The sequence below is a fragment of the Ursus arctos genome, unplaced genomic scaffold (genome assembly GCF_023065955.2).
Source record: "Ursus arctos isolate Adak ecotype North America unplaced genomic scaffold, UrsArc2.0 scaffold_10, whole genome shotgun sequence".
Taxonomy (NCBI): Eukaryota; Metazoa; Chordata; class Mammalia; order Carnivora; family Ursidae; genus Ursus; species Ursus arctos.
In genome coordinates this window covers 35,178,311-35,202,578 of record NW_026622764.1, presented here as the reverse complement: position 1 = coordinate 35,202,578, position 24,268 = coordinate 35,178,311, and the positions used below count along the sequence as shown (strand labels likewise).

The 24,268-nt window shown below is 34.8% G+C and overlaps 1 protein-coding gene across 2 annotated transcripts in view; it reads right to left on the bottom strand.

Moving 5' to 3' along the window:
- KLHL1 (kelch like family member 1) overlaps window positions 1–16,764 on the bottom strand; it is a 340,926-nt gene extending 324,162 nt beyond the window's left edge. For both annotated transcript variants that reach the window (XM_026493388.4, XM_026493389.4), the window contains exon 1: window positions 16,265–16,764. In XM_026493388.4, the coding sequence (XP_026349173.2) occupies window positions 16,265–16,764 (500 nt within the window). The remainder of the gene's footprint in view (window positions 1–16,264) is intronic.
- Between the last annotated feature and the right edge of the window lie 7,504 nt (window positions 16,765–24,268).

The window sequence follows — 24,268 nt, the reverse complement described above, 5'->3', positions numbered from 1 at the left end:
TGGTCCTAAAGAAATGGAGATTGTGAACTGTCTCACAAATAATTCAGACTAATCCTTTTAAAGGAGTTGAGTAAACTACAAGAACACAAAGACAACTAAAGGAAATTAGGAACACAATGCATGAGCAAAATGAGAAATTCAACAAAGATACAGAAACCATCAAAAAATCAAAGAGGAGGGAACACTCCCAAACTCATTTTACAAGGCCATCATTATCTTGATAGTGTAGTGAATACTGAACATAAAAAATAAGAAGAAAATATTTCATAGTAATTCATTAGCATATTAGGATATTTTGACACCCTTATTTATCTGCTGTATTATATGGTTTTAACTGCTTGATCATCTCTTACATTGTCTTCAAGGGACCATGTACCGTCTATGAGAATAAATGACCAATAGATGGCACTATTACTCTTTTAGAAGACCTCTGAGAGGCATTTAACCAAAGTTTGACCCCGATTATACACATCATTCTCAAAGTTTTATAAATTAACTTTTTTGCAACCTTTTCTTAGCTTATTAATTTACAAAATAGCAATAAAGTTCAATGTAACACATCAAGAACATAGAAAACAATCTTGTAATCTTCAGGTAACAAATGTAAAAAACATGGTGTTTGACTCAACTGTACTATTCTCTGATCTTACAAAGGAATTTACACATATAAATATGCATGTAGAGATCTTTTGGTTTTAATTTTTACTATATTGTAATCACATCTCACCCATTATTTTTACACACATATCTCAAATTGCCTTATGATTGAACACTAGTGTTATCTGAGACTTTCTACATTTGATTATTTTTTCCTACCTCTACAGATTTACAGGGTATATTTTATATCATATATTTTATATCATTTGTTTTACATGATGAATATAAAGTGATGTTTTTGTCATTCTTCTACTGATGAGCAAGCATGGAGCATAGGTGTTCCTTAATGTCTAGTGTTTTTATTTCTGAAGGATATGTTCTCAAAATTTGTGTTCCTGAATTAAAAGTCTTTTATATTCTTCCAAACCATAAGATATTGTTCCATTGCTGCCTCCATACCCCCACACTACAGCAAAGCACATTCTTACCAGCAATGAAATATTCCTAATTATCTCTAACCCTATATAACTACATAAATTTAAGCCAGTTACTTACTAGAAACTTGAGTATCATGACACATTTTCTATTTTAGATATATTTGCTATTTGAGAGCTTCCATAATTATTTTAAGGAATCCTACATTTCTAATTTCAAGTGTGTCATCTCTTCTTCCAATTTTTAACTACCAGAGTTTTTTGTCTGAAGAAAGCAAAGCTCAAAACAATTGCCAATTTACTTTTATATTTTCAGTTACATTTGTCTCCAAATTTAAATAAAATATAATACTGTTTATTTATTTTTTAATATAATACTTTTTCAAAGGAAAGGTATACTTAACCTCATAATATAACTGTGATCAATAAGAAATGATAAGAAGGAAGTTTCCTGAGATTGTGGCAATCATTGATTTTTCAGAATCGAATATATTCCTTTGATGTCCTTGTACATACGTTGATGATATTGCATTGGCCCACTTTGGTATGCTTCTCCTTGACTAGCTCCTGGACCAATGCAATTCTTCAACCTCGTGTACAACTGCATAAAGCTGAATGAAATATAAAGCTACTCATAAATTCTTTTTTTCTAAAGAATTAATGTAGGAATCAACTTTATTAATATGTAAAACTCAACATGAGAGATTATAGGCATGTGTGTGAATATGGTAGAACTACTTTGAAGTAGAGCTGAGTACACATACTTTTAAGCTTCCTGAGGCTCAAGCTTTTGATACTAACTTCTTGGTTCCAATAGCCTTCAAGTGTAATGATATGTGGGATATTTTAAAAGTATTGTATTGTTTGGGGAAGTTACTTACCACCTCAAATTAATAAATTTGAAAGCATTTTAGTAAGTATTTTGTGAGCTTTGTAATTATATATGACCATTTATAAATTTTATTTGGTGAAACTGTTTAAGCTGGAAGTGATTTCCCATTTCTTGGCTTTCCAAAATGTATCTTATCCCTAGTATTGTGTAAAAGAGGTCGCTTTACAGATTATGTCAACTTTTATTTTATTTTATTTTATTTTATTTTATTTTATTTTATTTTATTTTATTTTATTTTATTTAGATTTATTTATTTATTTTAGAGAGAGAGACAGCATGAGCAGGAGGGGCAGAGGGAGAGGGAAGATTCCCAAGCAGACTCTGTGCTGAGTGCAGAGCTAGACACAGGGCTTGTTTTCAAGGCCCTGAGATCACCATCTGAGTTAAAACCAAGAGTCAGTCCCTTACTGACCGCAACACCCAGGCACCTCCAACATTTTATATTCTGTGGTCACATTCCAATTCAAGGTCAGCTTCATGTATGAGGACCTGCATAGTTATACAGAGATGTATGTTCAGAAAGGCCCTTGGTTTTATGCTTTACTATCTTGATCTTTAAATTCCTAGTAATTTTTAATAATAATCGATAATTGTTTAATTATTAATAATTAATAATTTTGATTTTAATTTGGGCCCCACAGATGACATAGTCTGTCCTGGGACTGTTCATAATGACAGAAACCAACCCCACTTTCTTCCCCATGAAAAAAATCTCTCAAATGCTTGATGAGACATAACTAGTCATAACCTCTCTGAAAGTACCCGAAGAATAGACTCAAATCTACCAACTTCTCACCGTTGGTGTACATGTAACAATATCTAATTAATCTCACCAATGCTGTTAACCCTTACCATCCTTAACCACTGCACAAAACACAAACTTCACTACTTATTCTGTTCTTTCATAGCCTTATACACATAAAGATGGGAATTTCGCGCCAGCTGACTTTTGGAGATTTTTCCGTCTGAAGCTTGTATTATTCCTTTCAAAAGTGCTTTTATCCATCACTTTGCTTCCCTTACACCCCTCTCACTGGTAGGTTATTCATATTCCTCACATCTGTGGCACCTGGAGGTTGTGTCTGGAAATATCTAGCATTGCATTTGTGCACCTATGAGCCTTTCGTCCTCAAGCAACAAAGTCCTTCCTCTTTTGAAGACTCAAGTGACTTGTTCGTATTAATGACATACCTCATATTTCTTTTTTTATGCCTCCTAATCACTGAAAACATTGAAACCCCTCGAATCCAACTATATTCCTGAGCATATTCAATCTTCTATAGATGACTTCTCAAACAATGTAGCCCCTGGTGCCAGTTCCTTGAATTCTACACCTTTAACTCAAGTTACAAACTCATTCTCACAGCCACATATTCAAATAGCTGTCACTATCCAGGTCTATTCTTCGTGTGAAATGTTAAGTGTCTACCTACTCCCTAACTACATTTTCCTAAATGTTAATGTCTCTATATTGTTTTTTATCCCACTAAAACTACTGCACAACAAGAACTAAAACAAAAATTAAAGTATGTACGTCAACTACGTAACTGGATTCAGATTCTTTTTCTTCCAACCTCCTACATTGTCTACTTTGTGGCACAACAAAAAAAGTCCATTCATTTGCCAGTGCAGAATTGTAGATCTTCTTATCTCTCTCTCTCTCTCCTTCTCTTTTACAATTAAACCTCAACTAATTGGCAGTTGTGGCATTTTATTTTCTAAATGCTTTCTTTCATTCTGCCCCTTTTCTTAGTAACAGTTCTGTTACGATTGGACTGTTGTTTGAGCCTTTGAACTCTCTCTCCACTTCCATCTTCCCCTGGTTTTTCTCTAATCCATTTCACATACTGTAACAGGGAAATTTTCTGAAGTTTGAATCTCATCAGCTAGATTCATTCCCACTCACCATATGCAAAATCCAATGTCTTGAATATAATGTCGAAAGCCCCTTGTTGTCTATGACCTATTGCTCCAGCGAGACCGCCGTTTTACCAGCACATAGCCATACCGACTCACTTGCTGTTTTTCCTTCTATAGCAACTGCTCATGCTGATGCTGGTCTGAACTTGATTAAGAGCTTTTTGAAGCCTTCCTTTTCTGTACTTTTAAAAATTCCTTTTAATATATATTTAGTACAGCACAAGTTAAATTTCTAAATTACGTAACTGTTAATGTTTATTACTAGTTTTTTACTCTGAAAAAAAGGGAGTTTTCTATGCCTCTTTGTATCTCAGGAAGCTGGCATATTGTCTGGAAATGTATAACTGATTTAAAATAGTTTTCGTTAAGTGAAGGAACATTTAGTGTTTTCCTTGGGGTACATCTGGCTCAGAATATACCTTGAGTGTTCAAAATAGAGCTTACTTTGTATCTTAAGTAGTCAAAGCGCAGCCTAATTCATGCTGCTATACTAGGAGTCAAGCTGCATCAACTATAGTAAAGATCCACTGTTTTCTTTTATGGTGGCAAGGCTACAGGACTTTAGATATGATGTATTTCTCGCCCTTTCCCTCCATATTCTGATGACAAAATGAGATGAAAAGCAATTTAAGTGGCAATGGTGACATTCTCCTAAACAGGCAGAGTCTACTCTAAAAATAAGGTTTTCTAATGCCAAATCCAGTTTTCTTTCTATTGTGGCATGCAACTGAAGAGGCCAATATATTTGAAGGTAAACAATATTAACTTACAGTAACACATGCTATACAAAATTACCAACATTTATAGACCATACATATTTTCAGCTGTGATGCTATAAAAACAAAAGATTTTTCTGGAATTTACTGAAGAAGAATTAAAATATTTACCACACTTAGAAATTTTGTATGCGGCAAAGAGGGAATATAAGAGTGAGAACAGATACAAAGGCATCTTTAACTTTAGTTAAGATTTCAAATAGGTGTATCAATCTGGGGAAATACAAACATTTACATTCAGAAAATATTTTTAAATTGTGTCTTTGAGGGGCTCTGTACTAATGCAAATTAGATTTTACAATTGAAAAAGTATTTGATAAGAAATCTATTTAAAAGCCACAGGCTGTTGTTAGGGAGAATAATTACACGTAAATATTTTATATTTATTAGGACAACAAAGAGTGAAAAAGGAGCCCCTTTTTTTCTCTGGAAAAATAAGTCTGTGGTACTTTCAAGTCATCTGGTTAAATACAAAGAGGAGTCAGAGAAGAAGACAGAACACAGCTTATCTCTGTGTCATTACGGTAAAGCTCATGGGTAGTATTGCTGTTCCTCTAGACTGAGAGGAGATGCTTCCTCAAGATAAAGTCCCTTGTGGTCACATGGCAAGGCCTTCTGAACTTTCTTTTCAGAAGCAGTTACTATAAAACTATTTAGCCTTCCCCTCTTTCTCATCTGCTGCCAAGAGAAAGGCAGCAAAAGATTCGGTGTGAATATTTCATTATCAATTTCTGCAAGATGTCAATGGATAACTTCTTAGGCCATATATCAAACTCAAGAGGTATTTGACTCCAATAAATGATTCAAGGCAAGTTGGAATCAAATTTCTATTCAAAGTATGAATAATCAATAAAATGAATAAGTTTATCTCACTTCTAAAAGATGAATGTAAAGGACAAAATATACCATATATACCAATATAACAGTGAATTTTTTGGCTCATCATAACATTTTTTCATTTAATCATGGTGTTTGACAATCAGTTGTTTATTCTTTTTAATAGCATAATGTATTTCATAATATGGCTATTATCAGAATTATTTATCTATTCCCCATTAACGTACATATGCTTTGTTATCCTGATACCACATTGTCTCGATTACTGTAGTTTCATAACAAGTCTGGAAATCAGGAAGTATTAGCCTTCAAATATGTTCATTTTTTCAAAGTTGTTTTGTTTATCCTAGGTCCTTTAAATTTTTCAATGGATTTTAGAATAAGTCTGTCAATTTAAACCAAAAAAATGCACAGATTTTCTCCGAGGATGTGTACAATCTATAAATGAATTGAGAAAGAACTGACATGTAAATACTAGTAATTTCTCTGATCCATGAATATAGTATATCTTTCCATTATTTAGGTCTTTAATTCCTATCAGAGTGGCTTTATTGTTTTCAGTGTATGAGTCTTTCAAAGGTTTTGGTCATATTTATTATTAAGTATTTCATACTTTATTGATGTTACTATGAAATTTATTATTTTTATATATTCAATTTCCAGTTTTTCTTTGATAATGTATAGAAATATAATTGATTTTTGAATGTTCATTCTATATCCTGTCACCTTAAAAAGTCATTATCTGTTTTGTAGATTTCATAAACTTTTTTCTAATAAACAATTATGTCTGCAAATAAAGACCATGTTACTTCTTCATTTTTACATAAATGATCAATTCTTGTGCAAATTAAAACTATCTTATTTCTTACTTCCCAATATAAATGCCCTTTATTTCTTTTTCTTTGTTGAACTGATTAGCATCTCCAGTACTATGTTTGATAAAAGTGGTGACAGAAGACATTCTCATTTTGCTACAGCTTTTAGAGGAAACACATTTAGTCTTTCAGTAGTATGATGTTACCTGTAGGTTTTTCAAGATTGTCATCAGATCAGTATTCTTTGTTCTGAGTTACATTTTGTCTATTATGAATATATCCATTTCAGCTTTTTTTAATTAGTCTTAGCATGCTATATCTTTTCTACCCTTTTCCTTTTAACCAATATCTGTGTTTATTTTTAAAGTGTATTTCTTGTAAGCAGAATATACTTAGATCTCGCTTTTTATACACCTTGATAATCTCTGCCTTTTAATCACGGATGCATAGAACAGTTGCATTTAATGTAATTATTGATATAGTTAGGTTTAAGACTATAATTGTCCTGTGCATTTTCTATTTGCCCCATCTTTGTTCCCATTTCTGCTGTTCAAATGTTTAAATGCTGTTTCCCATTTCTGCTGTTTAAATAATTTTTATGAGAGCATTTTATCTTCTTTGTTGGATTACTAACTGTTTATCATTGTTTTGTTATTTTGGTGGTTGCTTTAGGATTTATAATATATTTCTGAGACTACCTTCAAATGATATACCATTTCACACTTAGTATAATAACCTTGTAATACTGTATTTTCATTTCTCCCTTCCCAGTCTTAATGCTATTGTTGTCATACATTTATCTTACGCATATGGTAAACAAGCCCCATAGTATAGTTTTATTTGTTTGTTTAACCATCATATATCTTTCAAATGTTCCAGATTTAAATAATTTTAAATATCCTATTTTTTACCCATGTAGTTATCATTTTTGGTGGTTTCCATTCCTTGCACCAGCTGGTGCCATGTCTTTCTGCAATCTGTGCTCTGTCATTAATTTCACCCAGTATATTTTTTAATCTCAGGCATTATAGATTTATTTTGGCCTAGAAGTTTTATATTGATCTTTTCCTGTCAACTATGACCCTATTTAACTACATGAATATACGGAATACAGTTTAACTGCATTAATGACCTTGTCTGCTACAGTTTTGAATCAGTTTTAATTGATTGATTTTGCTCCTCATTATGGTTCATGTTTTCCTACTTCTTTGTTGACTAGTTATCTTCAATTGGATGTCAGACATTGCAAAATTTACCTTGTTTGGTATTAAATACTTCTGAATATGTGAATTATCCTTCAACTTTGTTCCAAGGCACAGTTAACATTACTTGGAAACAGTCTGATGCTTTTGGATCTTGCTGTTAAGATTTGTTAAGTGAAACCATGCCATTGTCTATTCTATGGTTAGTCATTTCCTATTACTAATACAATAACCCTCCAAATACTTTATCTAATTCCATGAATCATGCCATTCTGATTGTTAGGAACAGGTGTTATTCCCTCTAATTCTGGTATAGTTCTTTCCCAAGACTTGGGCTCTTTCTTAAATACACATATCTGACGTCAATGGATATTGACGAATACTGATCAGCTGAATACTCAACGGGTGCCTCCACAGATTTCTGGAGTTTTCCCACTACGCAGGTCTTTTTCACGGCACTCTGTCTTGTGAGGCCTCACTGCCTTGGGCTCACTGGACACTCAGCTCCATCTCTTCAACTCAGGGTGGTTATCATATTTTTCCTGGTTTCCCCTGGCCTGTATCAGTGGCTGGAATCTCTCTCAGGGCAGTAAGCTGGAACAATCACAGGGTCATTTCATTTGCTTTTCACATCTCAAGAATCACTCTCTTTCAGTACCTGATGTCCAATGTCTTGAAAAATGTTTCATATATCCCTTTCCTTCCTTCTTCCCCCCCTTTTACCCTTCTTTTCTTCATTTTTTCCCTTTGTCTTCTTTCTTTCTTTTTCTTCGTTTCCTTTCCTTTCCTTTCCTTTCCTTTCCTTTCCTTTCCTTTCCTTTCCTTTCCTTTCCTTCCTTCGTCCTTTGTTGCTGTTTCAGGTGAGAGGGTAAGTCCAGTCCCCATAATTCTATCTCAGCCAGAGACAGGAGTTCCAGTTCTTTCATGGTGACTTTAATACAATGATTGGAATATTATTTGGCCCAGGATTTTTTCATCTCAATCACTTTTTAACAATCTATAATTTCTATACAGATGATATGGACATATTCCCACTGCAAATATCAGTTTACTGATCTAACCAAAACCACTGCAAACCAGAATCATAAACTAATTATAATACAAAAATGCCCTGCCTTTTGAGGAAAAAAAAATACACAAGTGTTTAAAAATCATCAGGGGATCACCAGATGCCAAATATCTAGGTACTAATTTGTATAAACGTTTCTACTGAAATTACATACCAGTATATCAAACATAAGATAACTGAAACAGAGGGAACTGTATCTAAATTTTATTAGAAATGACAAAAACAACTCCAAATTTGTTTTCAAAATAGTAGAGTTCGAGGTTGAATCTCAGAGTTAGGAAGTCAGGATGTTTGGTATTCAAAGTTTAAAAATAATGGATTCTAAAAATAGTTTTCCTTCCAAAAGCTATTTTTCCATTTTCTCTGGAGCTCTGATACCTTTTACTATTGACCTAAAGACACATCTTGGATATTTTAGTAAGATTAAAATCTACTAAGGAAACAAAACAAATTGTATATTTTATTGTTGATACAAAGAGGTTTTTGGCATTCACCTCTTGAAAAACTATGAAATTGTTGAATCCTTCCTTTCCCAATTTTCTGATCTCATAATTTAAGTTGTTCCACCAAAATTCAGTCAAGATGAAAATGCTGATTTACATGAGCAAATATCAATCAATATCACTAAGAGAAAAGGTTCCTGGATGACCTACCAGGACACAATGTCACCAACAATTATGATAAGAACTCAAACTGAAAGATTTCCTATGAGAGTCAGTTATCTGAATTAGACTAAGGCCACCAAAGGAACGGGAAAGGCCAGGTTGAGAATTAACATCAACTGATTCCACTCTTTATTACTGGAGACTCCCAGATCATTTTCAAAAACAACATTTCTGTGACACGATCTTCAGTCAAAATGATCTACCTCATAGGCTTTCCATTCAAAACAGATTTTTCTTGGGGTCCTAAATTATAGCACACATGTTCTCCGGTCAGGAAAAACTATGTTAAGCTTTCATAAGCATCAATCTGTTTTCAAATTCTGGCCAGAAAAGTCAGCAAAGTAGTCAGCCTCAAACTTATATAGTGCAACAGGTTTGTTGTTGTTGTTGTTGTTGTTGTTTTGCCTGTTCTTGACTTACAAAATCTTCAAATCTTTAATTTTGCTCAGATTATCTGTGTTTGTGTCAGATTTTCTTCAAAGTTTTGAATAACACTGTTTTAAATGTAGAAAGGTAAATTAATTATTATTGGGCCCAAACTAGTATGTAAATTCCAGAGCATTTGTTTTACAACTACCACAAAAATATCTGCAGTTATTTTAGGTGGTAAAATAAAATCAGTAGAATCTCGTTACTTAGAGACTCTGTTTAAAATGCTGCACATTTTCATGTTCAGAAACTTGAAACTCTAAAATACACTGCAGATCTCAGTTTTCAGTAAATTCAAAAGAGCTCTTGGTCAAAAACCATGAAATTTGACTTAGAAGCACATCATCTAAGTAGTCATTAGAAGCATGTTATCCCCCACATACACAAAGTATCTTTTGAGGCTTAGAAAAACTATACCCACAAAAACAAATATCTGATCAATATTATATTCTGTATTAGCCACATGCTCATTTTGATTGGCTAGGGATTATTTTTAGATTATTAAAAATCATATTTTTAGATTATTTGCACTTGTACCTTAAAGAGGTTAATAATATAGTTTACAAAGTAGTCATTAGAAATTCATCAATGAAAAGCAGAAAATGGTCCTTCAATTAGCATGGATTTTTTTGTTTGCTATAATTAGAAGTTGTATTTGTTTCATTCTGCACTTATATCACATCTTTCACTCAGATGGCTCTGGAGTTTGCGGTACCTGTAAATCCAAGCAAGTGGTCTCATTTCTTTTTTTGTTATGATCTTAGTTTGCCTGAAGCAAACTTGCTTAGAGGGGAGGGTACCTGGAAACTGTGGGCTTCTTTATAAAATGCCATATAATATTGATAAATCCGTTTTAAAATAAATAAAAGAAGCTCTCCCCAAATAAGGTATCATCTATTGCTAGTTCTGGTTTAAATAGTAGTAGACCATGCAATACTTCAGCCTGGGATAAATTAGCCAAGAAGGCCCAAAATTGAGTAAAATCATTCCACACTCTTTTAACTGGGTTTAGAGGAAAAATATGAACATGATTTCATTTTAGTGTGCCATAGAAGCATAGTTTGAGACCTGTTTTCCCAAAGAAATAGTCTCTAACCATTTTCTAAAGTTGCTTTTTCTTTTTGATTGAGGCAAGGCTGATTCCTTTTCATTCTCAACAAATACGTGGTTCAGTTTCTCACCAACCTCCATGAGATTTTAACGGTATATGCTTTCTTCTGGTGACAGTTTTCTGTATCAATTGTTTCACCCTCAGAAGCAGATTTTCTTTTGTTTTTCTTTTTTTAAGATTTATTTATTTATTTTAGAGAGAGAGAGCACGCGCGCCAACACACATGCATGAGTAGGAGGAGAGGCAGAGAGGATCTTCAAGCAGACTCCCTACTGAGCACAGAGCCCCCCACATGGGGCTCGATCCCAGGACCCATGAGATCATGACCTGGGCTGAAACCAAGAGTTAGATGGTTTACTGACTGAGCCCCGCAGGCATTCCAGAAACAGATTTTCTATCATGAAGCTCTCTTTTGGATTCCAAAATTAAATTAGTTTTCCCTATCGAAGTTATTTCCTCATAGTTTAGTTTAATTGTAAAGTAAAACACACAGAATGATCCATACTTCAGGAAAAATTTGAGTGTCTTCTAATGGGCTAAGAAGTTCTCTTTGAGCCTTATCTGGCATTGTCCATCACTATTATTTTAAGAAGTCTATCTAATCATTCAAACACAGCCTCATTTCAACCAAGGGAATAAGAAAACTGCTTCAGCATAACCTTAGCTAGAGCCTCTTTTCTTCTGTTCTGTTTGTTTGTTTAAGCAGAGGGAAAGGAGAATTGGCAAAGTGGCCTTGAATATGGTGTCTGGAGTCAGACAGCAAGGATTAAAAGTGCAGCTGTACTACCTAAAAGCTTGTGATTCTGGGCAAATTAATTACCCATCTATATCTCAGTCTTCTCATCTATGTAATCATTATACCTAAGGGATACATAATTGTGCCAGAATCAAAGGACTGTTCTGAATATTAAGTTGTGCCATATAAATATTCAACATGCTAGCTGGCAAATAGGAAGTTCTTAATCAATGTCACTCATTATGATTATGACAAATATTTATTCACTTAACAGTATTTATTGAACAACTGCATGCTCTATGATAGGGACAAAATGATGAGCAAAATAGAAATACCCTGTCCACCGGTCAATTTTTGTTAGAGACAGGCAATAAAAACAACATAGATATTGATATATGGTTACAGGTTACAAAGAGAAATTGAAGAAAAAGTAGAGAGCAGTTACTCTAAGAACATAAAATAAGCAGATGCAATAAATTTTTAAGTTAATTTGCCTAGGGAATCAACGCATGCTTCTTTGAGAAAGGTACAAAGCTCTTACTCAAGACATCTCAATGATAAACAAGAATGAACTCAGAAAAGGGTGGGTTGAGGGAAGGAGAGCCATTATACAAGGGGACAAAACAAGTTTGTGAAGCCCAAAGGAAGAGGAAAATGTTAAGGGCGGACACTGAGTCTGGAAGAAGAGGGTGTGGAGGAGGTTGGTGAGTCAAGGACCTTGATAATAAACAAGGGACAGATCATTCAGGGCCTAGCTCTGTGCAGTATGGATTGTGACCAGAGGGTGGTGGAAATGCTTTAAAAAGAAAAGGAAAAAAGAAAAAAAAAGAAAAGGAGAGCCAGGGATGTGGCGAAGTATTCCAGATTTTCATTTGATAATTTTCATTCACTCCACTTTGGAGAATGGATTAGAGGTGGCAAAATTAATGAGGGAAGACGATGCTGATGGCAGTGGTATAAGGTGAGTTGAAAGGGGGACAGTATCTTAGAATTAGGTACAGACAACAGAGAGATGGAGGGATACAGGACAGATAGAGGTGGGGAGGTTTTTTTTTTAAGATTTATTTTATTTATTTAGAGAGAAAGAGAGACAGAGTGGGGGAGGGGCAGAAGGAGAGGGAGAGAGAGAAAATCCTCAAGTGGACTCCCCACTGAGCGTTGAGCCCAACATGGGGCTCAATCCCAGGATCCTGAGCTCATGACCTGAGCCGAAATCAAGAGTCAGATTCTTAACCAACTTGGCCACCCAGGTGCCCCAAGGAGGGAAATTTTTGAAGTAAAAGTGTCAGGGCTTGGTGGAATATTGAAAATGATGGGGAAGAGGTTGTTGGCAAATATGATCCTGGGTTTTTGGCTTGCACAACCTAACGCATGAAGAGCTGTTCTCTGAGATAAAGAAGGAAACTGAGCAAGAGGGAGGGGGAGATTATGAGCTCAGTTTTGTACATGTTGTATTTATATTATGTCTGTGATATCACAAGAGAGGTCAAGCAGAGAGGTGAGTGTATGAGATCAGAGGTGGGGGGGTCCAGATTTTGAGATGCAAATTTAGAAATACAGTTTATGGACAGCAGCTGAAACCATGGAATCCAATGACTATATTGTGTGAGAACTGAGAAAACTATAAAAGCAGGCAGTTGAACATGGCATCTCCTTTTCCACTCAGATTACTACAAACTGCAAGAATATAAATATTTCTCTTTGGTTCTTAGTTCACTACCTCTAGAATTTTGGATAAAAATATCCACACCAAAAATGTATGATAATCTGAATAGCTAGGAAATTATACTTTCCAACAAAAGTTCAGAACTAAGTAGAGAAAATAAATGACTAATAACATAGGCCAGGAGCCTATCACTATACGTTAGAATTCTTAGTGGTGTAACAATCAAGGTATTAGAATCCTGAGATCTGTTTATGTATGCCTAGTACGGTGGGATAACATAAAGTCTGGGTTTAGGCAATCAATTAGTTTAGCAGTGTCTTCTTGCTACCTTTACACTTAAACTCCATTAGAGTTTGACCTTTCCAGAATTTCTGAGATTATGGGCAGATTTCCCCTGAGCATCCTCCAGCAGCTGTTTGAACAAGTTAAACCAACTGAGCTACTTATACTTGTCTAAAACAATGTTCCTAACTAGCATGGGACCTGATGAATAAAAAGAAGATCAGAAAATGAAGAGAAAAGAAAGGGCCAACTCTTGTTTTAGACAAGAAGATTATTTTAGCATGTAAGTCAGAACTGATAAAACAAAATGCTAAATATCAAATGTGACATCACAGTATGGTGATATAATAATGACCCACGTAATCAAAATTATTATGCAGGGTTTATATAGTTTATGCACTCATTGATCATTATAAACACTATGTAGATTCCTTGCATGTGCTGTGATAGAAACAAAAGTAAATCCACATCACTAATTTACATATTATTTTTCATTCATTACTTAACTTTGGAAATTCTTACCACATATTAAAATTTATGAATATATCATTGTAATATATATGTAACATTTACATATAGTGATTATCAAGCCTAGTAGCATGGCTTTGATCAATCATGAGCACAGAACCAATGCTCCATGAAGGTTTAGGAACTCACAAAATCCACATTATCAGTGCTAACTGATTTGTCCAGTGAGAACTTTAAATTTATCTAAAGGATTTAAGTCTTAATAAGAATTTTAAAATAAAATTAGACCTGCTTTTCAATATTTTATACAGGTAAGAACTCACAGGACACCCTCATTCCAATAGCAAAGATGGTTTTAGTGGTACTTGCTTATTTTCAGAATTATTTTCACTTATGACTCTGTGAATAAAAACACTGATATATAATCAAAAGTGAGGGACCAGAAGTTACACCTGATGGCTGTTTTGTCCCTAACAGAGTATATTAGTTACTAGTTTTATTTTTTTTATTTATTGTAATTTCTTAAGGCAATATTCCATTAGTATTTTCAAATTCTTCAACTTACATGAAAATCTTCAGAAATTACTCATGACAAATATGCCTCATTTACTTAAAAATGTATTTGTTATAAAACAAATTTTTAAAAATTATCAAACATTAATATTTCAGATCACATATTTTAAGCTGATCTGAAGATTTAACAAAATTGAAAAAAATCTATTTTTTTTTCTGAACTGTTTGAGTAACAAAAATATTAGTTTCAATATTGTAATTAGTAAATATTTAACCTAAACTGTTTTCTTTTAAATATATAAGGTGAATTCCTAAGGGCTTATGATTTCTGAAAAGTGAAAAAAAAAGAGGTTTTATATTTTCTACATTAAAGGGGGTAAAACTCAACATAGTTTATTGAAAAAAGATCTAAAACTATAAGTAATGAATGCATATATCAAATTATTTTATGGTATTAATGGTATCCAAAGTTATAACCATTTTGGTAAAATATCTTACTTAATTGAATAATAGATAAACTTTTATTTAGGTCTGCTGTATATGGAAAAATACTTCGTCATACTTGAAAATTTTAAATTAAACTTCTCCCTCTTTAATAGTATTACATTATATGAAATGTCTTCACATATCAGATTATGTTCAAGGCTCTTGAAATTCAAATCCAAATCCATTTAATCCACATAACTGAAAATTTTAGGGATCGTTTTTTTTTATCTTTAATTTCACATTTGTCAACATAATTAAAGAGCACCTATAGTATTATTTTGCTCTATACATTCCTTTTGTGACTTAATCAAATTTACAAGAAGCTGATTGAATCACCCAGAAGTTTAAAAAGTTGTTTCTGTTTCTAATTTGTTATTGAGAGGTAATTGAATTTTATTAACATATTCATTATCATTTCCCTCTGGTTCCTATGTTCCTTCAATAATGTATTCTGATATCATATGAATTTAAATGCAAATCTTTTCATATCCTCACTATCTGCCAAAAGTAGTAATGATCTATACAGAATAATGAGTCAATTCTCTAAAAATGTAAAACTCAGAAGTTTTATGTCTGAAGGTTCTCTATAAGTCTTGAAAGTAGAACTCCACTCAAAGAATGTAATAGTAGAAATATACAAAACACAAATGTTGACCTGGTTCCTAAAGATAGACAATCCCATACTTAGCCAACAAATCAGGAGAGCTGAATGCAAAGGAACTCAGCAACAGTTTAATTCTAAGACTTTGAACAGGCAGAAGTGAACAGAAAGTAGGATGAAAACGGAAGTTAGAATAGAGAATCACAACACTATATTTCATAGAAGAAAAAAAGAGAAAATACTGCTGTCCACTGGCCTCATTTGCCCACCTCATTAGTCCTGGAATATAGATTCAAGACCCAGGAATCCTGGCTAACACACTAAGTCAGTTTCTAGGCCCACACAGGAGATCCTTCTGAATGGTGTTTAAAGCAAGTTTCACCTCACATCAGATAAGCGGAAGACTGATGTGATACAATGACAGAAAATGACAGAAGAATACCATCATCTCAGAAATATGAGAACCTCTCCACTTAGAAATTTACCAAAATGCATATACATTCAATTTGTGATTACAACTCTGAAAACTTGCAAAAAGAAGGGAAAAAAAACCCATATGAATGAGCCAGTAAAAATTAAGTAGCAAACTTTTAGTGAGATTACAACTTGGGTAGTAAAAACCAAGCTGGCATCTTTCAATCAAAATTTTCAACCTGAAACATTTTAGGCTTAGTAACTACCAAAGCACACGGGGGCGGGGGGGGGGGGGGAGGCGAACCGAGTGGAAACTGGGAGATGCTAAATGCCCATGGGGACTTACTGTACCTGTGTCCACATCCTTCACCTGTTGCCTGGCTGGAGTCGGCCGGCTCCACCTGGAGCTCTGGCAGGACCAGCCCTTTATCGTGTGGTCCAGGAAAGTCCATGCCTGGCACCTCCTCCTCCTCTAGAGACTCCACGTAGAAGAGAGTCCTGGCTGGCTGTTGGGTGCCCTGCCCGGGTGCCCCTTGCTGCAGCCTTGTGGCCACTGGCAGCAGGGTGCCATTCAGTGGGTTAAAGGAAGAGGAGGAAGAGGACGGGGAAGAAGACGAAGAAGAGGAGGAAGAGGAAGCCTTCTTCCAGAAAGTGCTCACGCTGCCCTTCTCTTGGCTTTTGAGCAGGCGGCTCTGGCTCGGTCCCCAGTGCTCGAAGCTGCCGCTGCCGTCCTGTTGCAGGCAGCTGCCCCCCGCGGGGCCGCCAGGGGCCGGCGTCGGGTGGCTGAAGAGTTTCCAGCGGAGTCGCAGGATGTGCTTCACATCGAAGTCTTTTCGCCCAGAGCCTGACATGCTTGACGCAAGAAGGCGAAGAGACCTCAGCTGGCGCGGGAGTAGACGGGCCAGCTGGTGGGGGAGGCCAGCAGAGCCCGGGGTCGGAGAAGGAGGAGGAGGAGGACTGCACCCTCTGCACCCCGGGAGCACACACGGCGAGGGGGGCTGCGCGCCCTGCTTGGCAACCACCAGAGCGCGGACGGCAGAGCCGCGCGGCTCAGCTGCGGTCAGGTCCGGGAGGACCCGCGCGTGGGGAGCCCACCGGCCGTGAGCAGAGGCAGGAGCCGGACGCCGAGGGCAGAGATTCCTCGATCCGCGCGCGGGGCCCCGTGGTTACCGCAGGGAGGGACGACCCTGGTGATGGAGGTGCGCGAAGATGGGAGGTCTGCGCGCTCGGAAGACGCTCGGGAGGCGGCGGCAGCTGGATACACCTCCCTGGGATGCACCCGTGGCAGAGCCTCAGTAGGAAAGGTGTCGGCTCTTCTGTCCTTGCAGCTCAGAGTTCAGTGCCTGGAGAGCGCAGAGAGAGAGAGAGAAAGAGCCCCAAGTCGCGAAGAAGCGCACCCCCTAGTCTTCTCGGTGCACCTGCGCCCCTGTCCCTGGCCTCTCGGAGGATGCTCTGAGAGCTTGCCGGGTATCTTTAAGAAAGTCAGATGCCTTCTGCAAGGCGAGAAGGGGTGGTTTTATATAGTCAGTTTGTAAAAGAGAAGAACAAATATTCCAGAAAATATAGGGAGGCAGAAGGAAAAGCCCGCCCGTGAAGCTGTCAAGGTCCTCACAGTACAATTTTCTCTCTGCCTCAGCGCCTCCTCCTCCCCTGCAAGTGACGCAGATGTGCACTGGGGCCTATACGGAGAGATGGAGGGAGGGAGGGAAGGCTTCAATCTTCTTTATGCAAGTGAGTCTGCCGCTCTTATTGTCCCCTTGCTAGGTCCTGTCACCTTTTTTCATCCCCCTTTCTCACTACATTGCTGTGTAGCAATAAAAGTAAAGCAAACAGGCATTATGTTTTAGCATCAGTAAACACCAAACATGAATCATGGCAGTGTAAACTTAATAGGCTGCCATGGGTTTGCAGGGTGCAGGTTAATGGCTTGAATTATTTAATAAACCGCATCCTTTAACCTGTAGCCTTACTTTCTCTGTAGTGAGACACGGAAGAAACAGTGATGCTGGCGTCAAAGTGTGATCATGCCACCGTTCTGACACTTACATTGTGATTCTGCCATTAATACACTCAGGCAGCACTTCACCCTGGGGGCCAGAAGCACACGGTAGAAATTTGAAGATGGGCATCTGAGCGCAGGGGAAGACTTTTGCAAAATCAGTGCATTTGGTTGTAGCCTTAGAATGAAAGCTGTTCTCGGTGTAAACCAAGCAGTGGAATAAAATGATAAAAGAGAATTTCAAGGCATAACCTTCTGGTGCATAAATCATGATACTGAATGCATGAAAAGAGTTCAGGCAATGAACAAATATATCCAAAGGCTACTATCTTGCAAAAATCTGTTTGAGGAAGGGAAGATATGTTTTCTGTTATACCTATATTTAGAATGATGAGGATTATGATGCCTTTCTAGCTATGACTACTTGGAAATTTTTCATCTTTTCCATTAATAAGCCATTAAAATAGAACCCAGTCACCTTTGCTGAAGGCAAAAGGGGTCAGAGAAGCAGCAAGGTCCCCACGTCCACCAGGAATGTGGTTGTTGTCCATTCATGAAATTCGCAGCTTCAGCAACCCCCAATGGGGCTCAGGAATCAAATATTAAAGTGCAGTTATATTACTGTTCTGTTACCCTGTTGTTGAGCAGTAAACTTGAATAGAAACCAAAGCTAAATATGAAGTCCTTCCTAGACAAAGTTGGATGTTTTAGTAAAACAAGAAATTAAGCACACTTTCCGGGGAAGAAAAATCACTGTTGTGCATTTTAAATATTGATTTATGCCACAACAGCTGGACTGCAATCCCCAGTGCCTTGATTTTTCTTTCAGTATTCAGTGTTAAAGAAAGAAAGAAAGAAAGAAAGAGAGAGAGAGAGAGAGAGAGAGAGAGAAAGAAAGAAAGAAAGAAAGAAAGAAAGAAAGAAAGAAAGAAAAAGAAAAAAGCCCTTTAAAGCAAACAATGGTGACAGATCATTTTTATCCAAGAACTGAATCAAGTAAGTATTTCCCTCAGGGAAGAAAACACTGTATGAAATTACACATCACAAACAGGACAGAGAAAACTTTCCATCAGAGGTAATGCAGAAATTTCAGATGCATATAATTAAATGATTTCTATAGAAATTGGTGCTTCATAGATTTTCTAACTTGATATAATTTTTAATTTAATTAAAATAACAAAATAACAAAAATAGTACAAATTTGTTATATGTATATAGTCTTCATTAATTAATATCTGTAACCATTCAAAAACTGTAATACAAAATTCATTTATGCTGGTATTCTGAAATTCCATTTTGTATTCCCCTTTTACTCTGCAATACTGATATGACTATTATACAGCTTAAAAGTTGTCTATTTAAAGGTCAGTAGTTTATATGATCCAAAAGAGATTAATATTGAGTTTTATTATAAAGGAACATGAATTAAAATATTAAAGCATATTTAGCAAATGATGACTAATATAGTTAGTCTGGTAGTGATATTTAGTTTGTTTTCTTAGTCTTTGGAAGTCTTGTAGTAGTATTTTGTGTGCTGAAAACACTGTTGCAAGCTATTATTTAAAATAGCTACTTTTCTATATTTATCAATCTGCATACAATAATCACTCTTGCTGAGGAACATATTTAAACATAATTAATTTAAATTACCAAGTAAAAAATATACGAGTTGGAAAATAGAGTATGCCTGAATTTATGTTAAAGTGAAATGATTGAAGAAGATTGATTATATTCTTAAACTTTATTATTAAATTTATTAATTATTATAATTATAGTATTAGTGAGAAAGAAGAAGGGAAGGAGGAGGAAGGAAAAAATGAAGTAATAAAGGAAGGAGGAAAGGAAAGGAAAAGACGAGGGAAGGAAGGAAGGAAGGAAGGAAGGAAGGAAGGAAGGAAGAAAAGAAAGAAGAAAGAAAAGAAAGAAAGAAAGAGCAAGAAAAGAAAGAAAGAAGGAAAGAAAGAAGGAAAGAAAGAAAGAAAAAGAAAAAGGGGAAGAAAGAAAGAAAGAAAGAAAGAGAAAGGAAGGAAGGAAGAGAAAGAAGAATGAAGGAAGGAAGAAAAGAAGAAAAAGAAAGAGAAGGAAAGAAAATAATCAGTTAACTAAGACACCATGACTTAGCTTTACATATTAGAAAAAATCCTTGAAAATTTATGCCTTTTGAAATACTGCACTCATTAATTTATTTGCCCACTATTAAAAAAAAAAAAAACTGAACACTTACTACATACTGGGTCCAATGCTAAGTATTAGCATATATGGAAGAATTAGGTTCCTTGCAACTGGCTGGAAGAGCTAATAAAAAAGATTGTTTACCCAGTCATAATTAATAATTGACTTACAAGTCAATTAAATTAAGATTTAAGATAACCAAGTTTATAAGGAAGAGGACATTGACATAATAAAGATCATTTTTTAAAAGAATCTTAATAATCACATTATATTTTGTTTTAAAGACAAAATCAATTCAATTATTCTAATCCTATTTAATTAAATTGAACTGACGTTTTAGTCAATCAGGATCTTTCAAATGAGTGTTCATATCATTGCCATAATTCCCTGACACAATCTTAGCAAAAAAAATCAATCAGTATACTAAAAATCTGGACGATGCTCGAACGTTTGTAACTATACACATGTACAAAACTCTTTACATAATTATTAAATCCAGCACGGATTAAAAACGTCACCCTGAAAGTGCCTATAACTCAAACATTTAAGCAATAAACAAAACTGGATTTAGCATTTTCTGGGTCACGGACTTTTCCCCATTTATTAACTGTTTTCTAAACGGAGTTAGATGTGTGCTTATCCAGGAAAAGTGAATTCTGATTCTCTTCCTTTTGACAGCCTTTCTAGAATGTCAAATAAGTCACCTCTACATAATAACACTCAACAAAAGCATTTAAATGATTACTTATGATCCACTTTGAATGATCACACCTTATGATGGTGCCTGTATTTTTGGTTTTTTTTATCTTTGTTTTATTTGAATGACATATATCTAGGTACATTACTAGAAAATATCACTTAAAACAAGTGGGTATCATTTAAAATAAGTGTACAGCATTGTGGATGTGGAAATTAAATGAAGATCCTTCTGTAATGACATTTTCTTTCCAAAAATGAATGAAACACAATATCATGTAGCACTAATATTAAGTGGTCTTATGTATAATATCAAAGACTCCCACTGTTTCTTAAAACAAATAAACATAACCTGTTCAAGGTCTATTAATCTTCATTACAGTATAAGTATAGTTTAGTAGCAATTGAGTGACTGCTTAATAAACATCCTTTGTAAGTGTTAATTGATCCTCCGGGGCCATTTTAATCCACTTTACTTCTTTGGTTTATTTGACCTTTTGATTTGAATCAAGCAATAAATGTATATACTTGAGAAATTCTCATATGTAAATTGCTGAGTTAATTGCATGAATGTAGGAAGGCAAAATGGCACTAAAATAATGCATTTGTATTTATGATGACTCAGGTTTTAGTTAAATACCTTTTTATTTCCCAAAATCATATGCAGAATGTCCAAGGTGGTTTGGGAAAATTCATTATTTTGACTTTTGTACTAGGTCCTGTTTGGTTAATCACACTGCTCAGGACAATATGATATGATTAAGGGAACGTTTACCTCTTTTATGAAAATATTTCTACAAATCTATAAATACAGATTTATATATATATATATATATATGGGCATACTTAATGTAGATATAGATGTATTTAATATACATAATTATTTTTCAAGAATGATTTTTATTTTATTTATTTGAGAGAGAGACAGCACATGAGCAGTGGGGCAGAGAGAGAGGGAGAAGCAGACTCCTCGCTGAGCACACAGCTCAGACACAGGGCTCAATCCCAATCCCAGGACCCTGATAGCATGACCTGGCTGAAGGCATATGCTTAACTGAGCCATCCAGGTGCCCCTCAGAATACTTTCTACTGTAGAAAACATTTGGGGGAATCATTATTTATTTTGTACAATATAGCATTTTTTTTAAAGAGAAAACTGCTTAACTAATACTTTGTATTTCCCAAAATGTTATGATTTCCATAGTATAATTTCATTATTTTACACATTATATTTAAATTTTGCAGGATCATTCTGAGATAATGTGTGCCCCGTGTGTACTCCTTTATACATTTTATAATGTATAAAATACAGATTTGGAAGTTTTGAAAAAATGTATATGTCTATATAAACATGGATAAAAATAACAGAAATTTAAAATATTACTTTCAATACGGTTGCTTTTTTTTCTGTTTGGGAGACCTGAAAATACCCTCTTCTATTAAGTCTACCTAAATTGAACTTTGTGGATGATATTTTACTCTCTTATGTCTCATTTGGACCCATGTCAGATTTCTACACTTCCATCTTTCTTTCCATCTCGAGATGCACTTGCCAAACTTTTAGACCTGCTTTCATCTGCATTGTTACCAGATCTTTTTAAAAATCTGCAGTTAAAAAAAAGGAAAAAAAAAAAACAGCCTGGCTTAGGAAGCTAGGACCCCATTTGCCCAAATATAATTCTGATTACGGATATAACATAAATTACACATAGTTTACCAATGCTCTTTTTTCCAGATGTTCACGTGTAAGTAATATGTGAACTTACAACAGCTGAGAACATTTTATACACACTGCTTTAGAAATAGAATTGTAATTTTTATTTCAAGTAAATTATATATTCACAGACCTTCAAGAAGTCTATTCTAAGAAATCAAATTCTTTCTGAACATTGCTACCATATGTAAATAGGTCTCTAATTTCTAATTTGCATATCAACACTAAAGGTAGTTAATATATTTTCATGACTCTTAACTAACAGTCAAAATGCCTTTCAATCCGCAGTCCAAAAGAGTATTACTTCTCAGTCTTGGGAAAGCTAACCAAGGGGAACCCCTTTGCCCCAGACTCACTCTTCTGCAACTATAGTGACCTCTCTCTTGCTATCCTTCTCTAGTTCTCTAATTAACCATCATGAAAGATGGAAATTGCCACTTTTTTTGGAGAGCAGAGGAAATGTGACATGTACTGAATACAGGCATACTGGGTCTGAAAAATATTAGGATAGATAAATCTAAAGATCATAATACTACATAGAGTTCCTGAGACTGTAGTCTACTTAAATTTTAGTGTATAATTCTAGGACAAAATTATAAATGAAGATGAAATTGGGAAAATTAAAGATGAATTTGCAAATTATATTAGATTCTTTAAATCTACACATACTAGAGAGACTCCCAGATTAAATATGGAATATTTTCTCCAATAGCTAGACATAGATACAGAATTTTAGCTGTTATCATTATTTTCTTCCTTTTTAAAAAAAAACATTATTTTCTTCTTAAATAATGATCTGGGAAACTCAGATGAGGGCTATAATTTTATAACATCCCACTAAATGCCAGCCAGCTATTTCATTTAATCCTTATAAAAATCTTATTAGGTACGTATTATATAGGACACTGCATATAAGAAAAATAAAACCACTTGCCACAGATATTTCCTTTTTGTTATCTATCTTAGACACTCTTCCATAGCTATATTTTTTTTCCTATCATGTACAAGAATAAAGTTTTAAAAAAATACACCCATTATGGGTTGGTGTTCTCAATATCCTTTCATGAATTGTGTGGTTCAAAGTTCAGAGGCTGGTAACTATTAATAAATTTGCCCTGCTCTAATAGAAGAGAAACTTAGTAGTTTCAAAAGTGAGCTTTCTAATATTATGGTAGTGTGTATTGGGGGTGTGTGTGTTTGTGTGTGTGTCTAGATTTGAAAACAAATTAATGATTTTTTTCTTTAGAGCAGTAATTTTTGGAAAAATGAAGATCATCTTACAAGGCTAGGATGGTGCTAGAGGGAAGAAAATAATGTCTTATTTAATATTGGATTAACAGTGCCTAACACAGTGGCCATCATGGCATTGGAAATGAATAAACACTTTTTGAATTAATAATAATGACCAGTTAGGTGGAGAGGATGACATTTTACAATGAAGGAGATAGCAAAAAATATCTATTTAAACAAAAGTAGTATAAAACTGTGTCTGTTGTTATTTAGTGTAAGGGCAAATAGAATTATAAAACAGTGGTTTCTGGACTATTTCAGTACTTTCATTTTTATTACTAAAGGGGACTCTAAAACACTAAAAAATTAGCATATATCTTGCATATACATTTTAAGAAAGAGGCAATGACATGTGCAACATATTTGAAAGTATTTTTCATTGTATTTAAAATTTATTTTTAAAAGTCTTCACATTTAAATTCATAAATTTCAGTTACATTAAAAATAAAAGTTCCAACAGACAAACAAATAAACAAATAAGTAT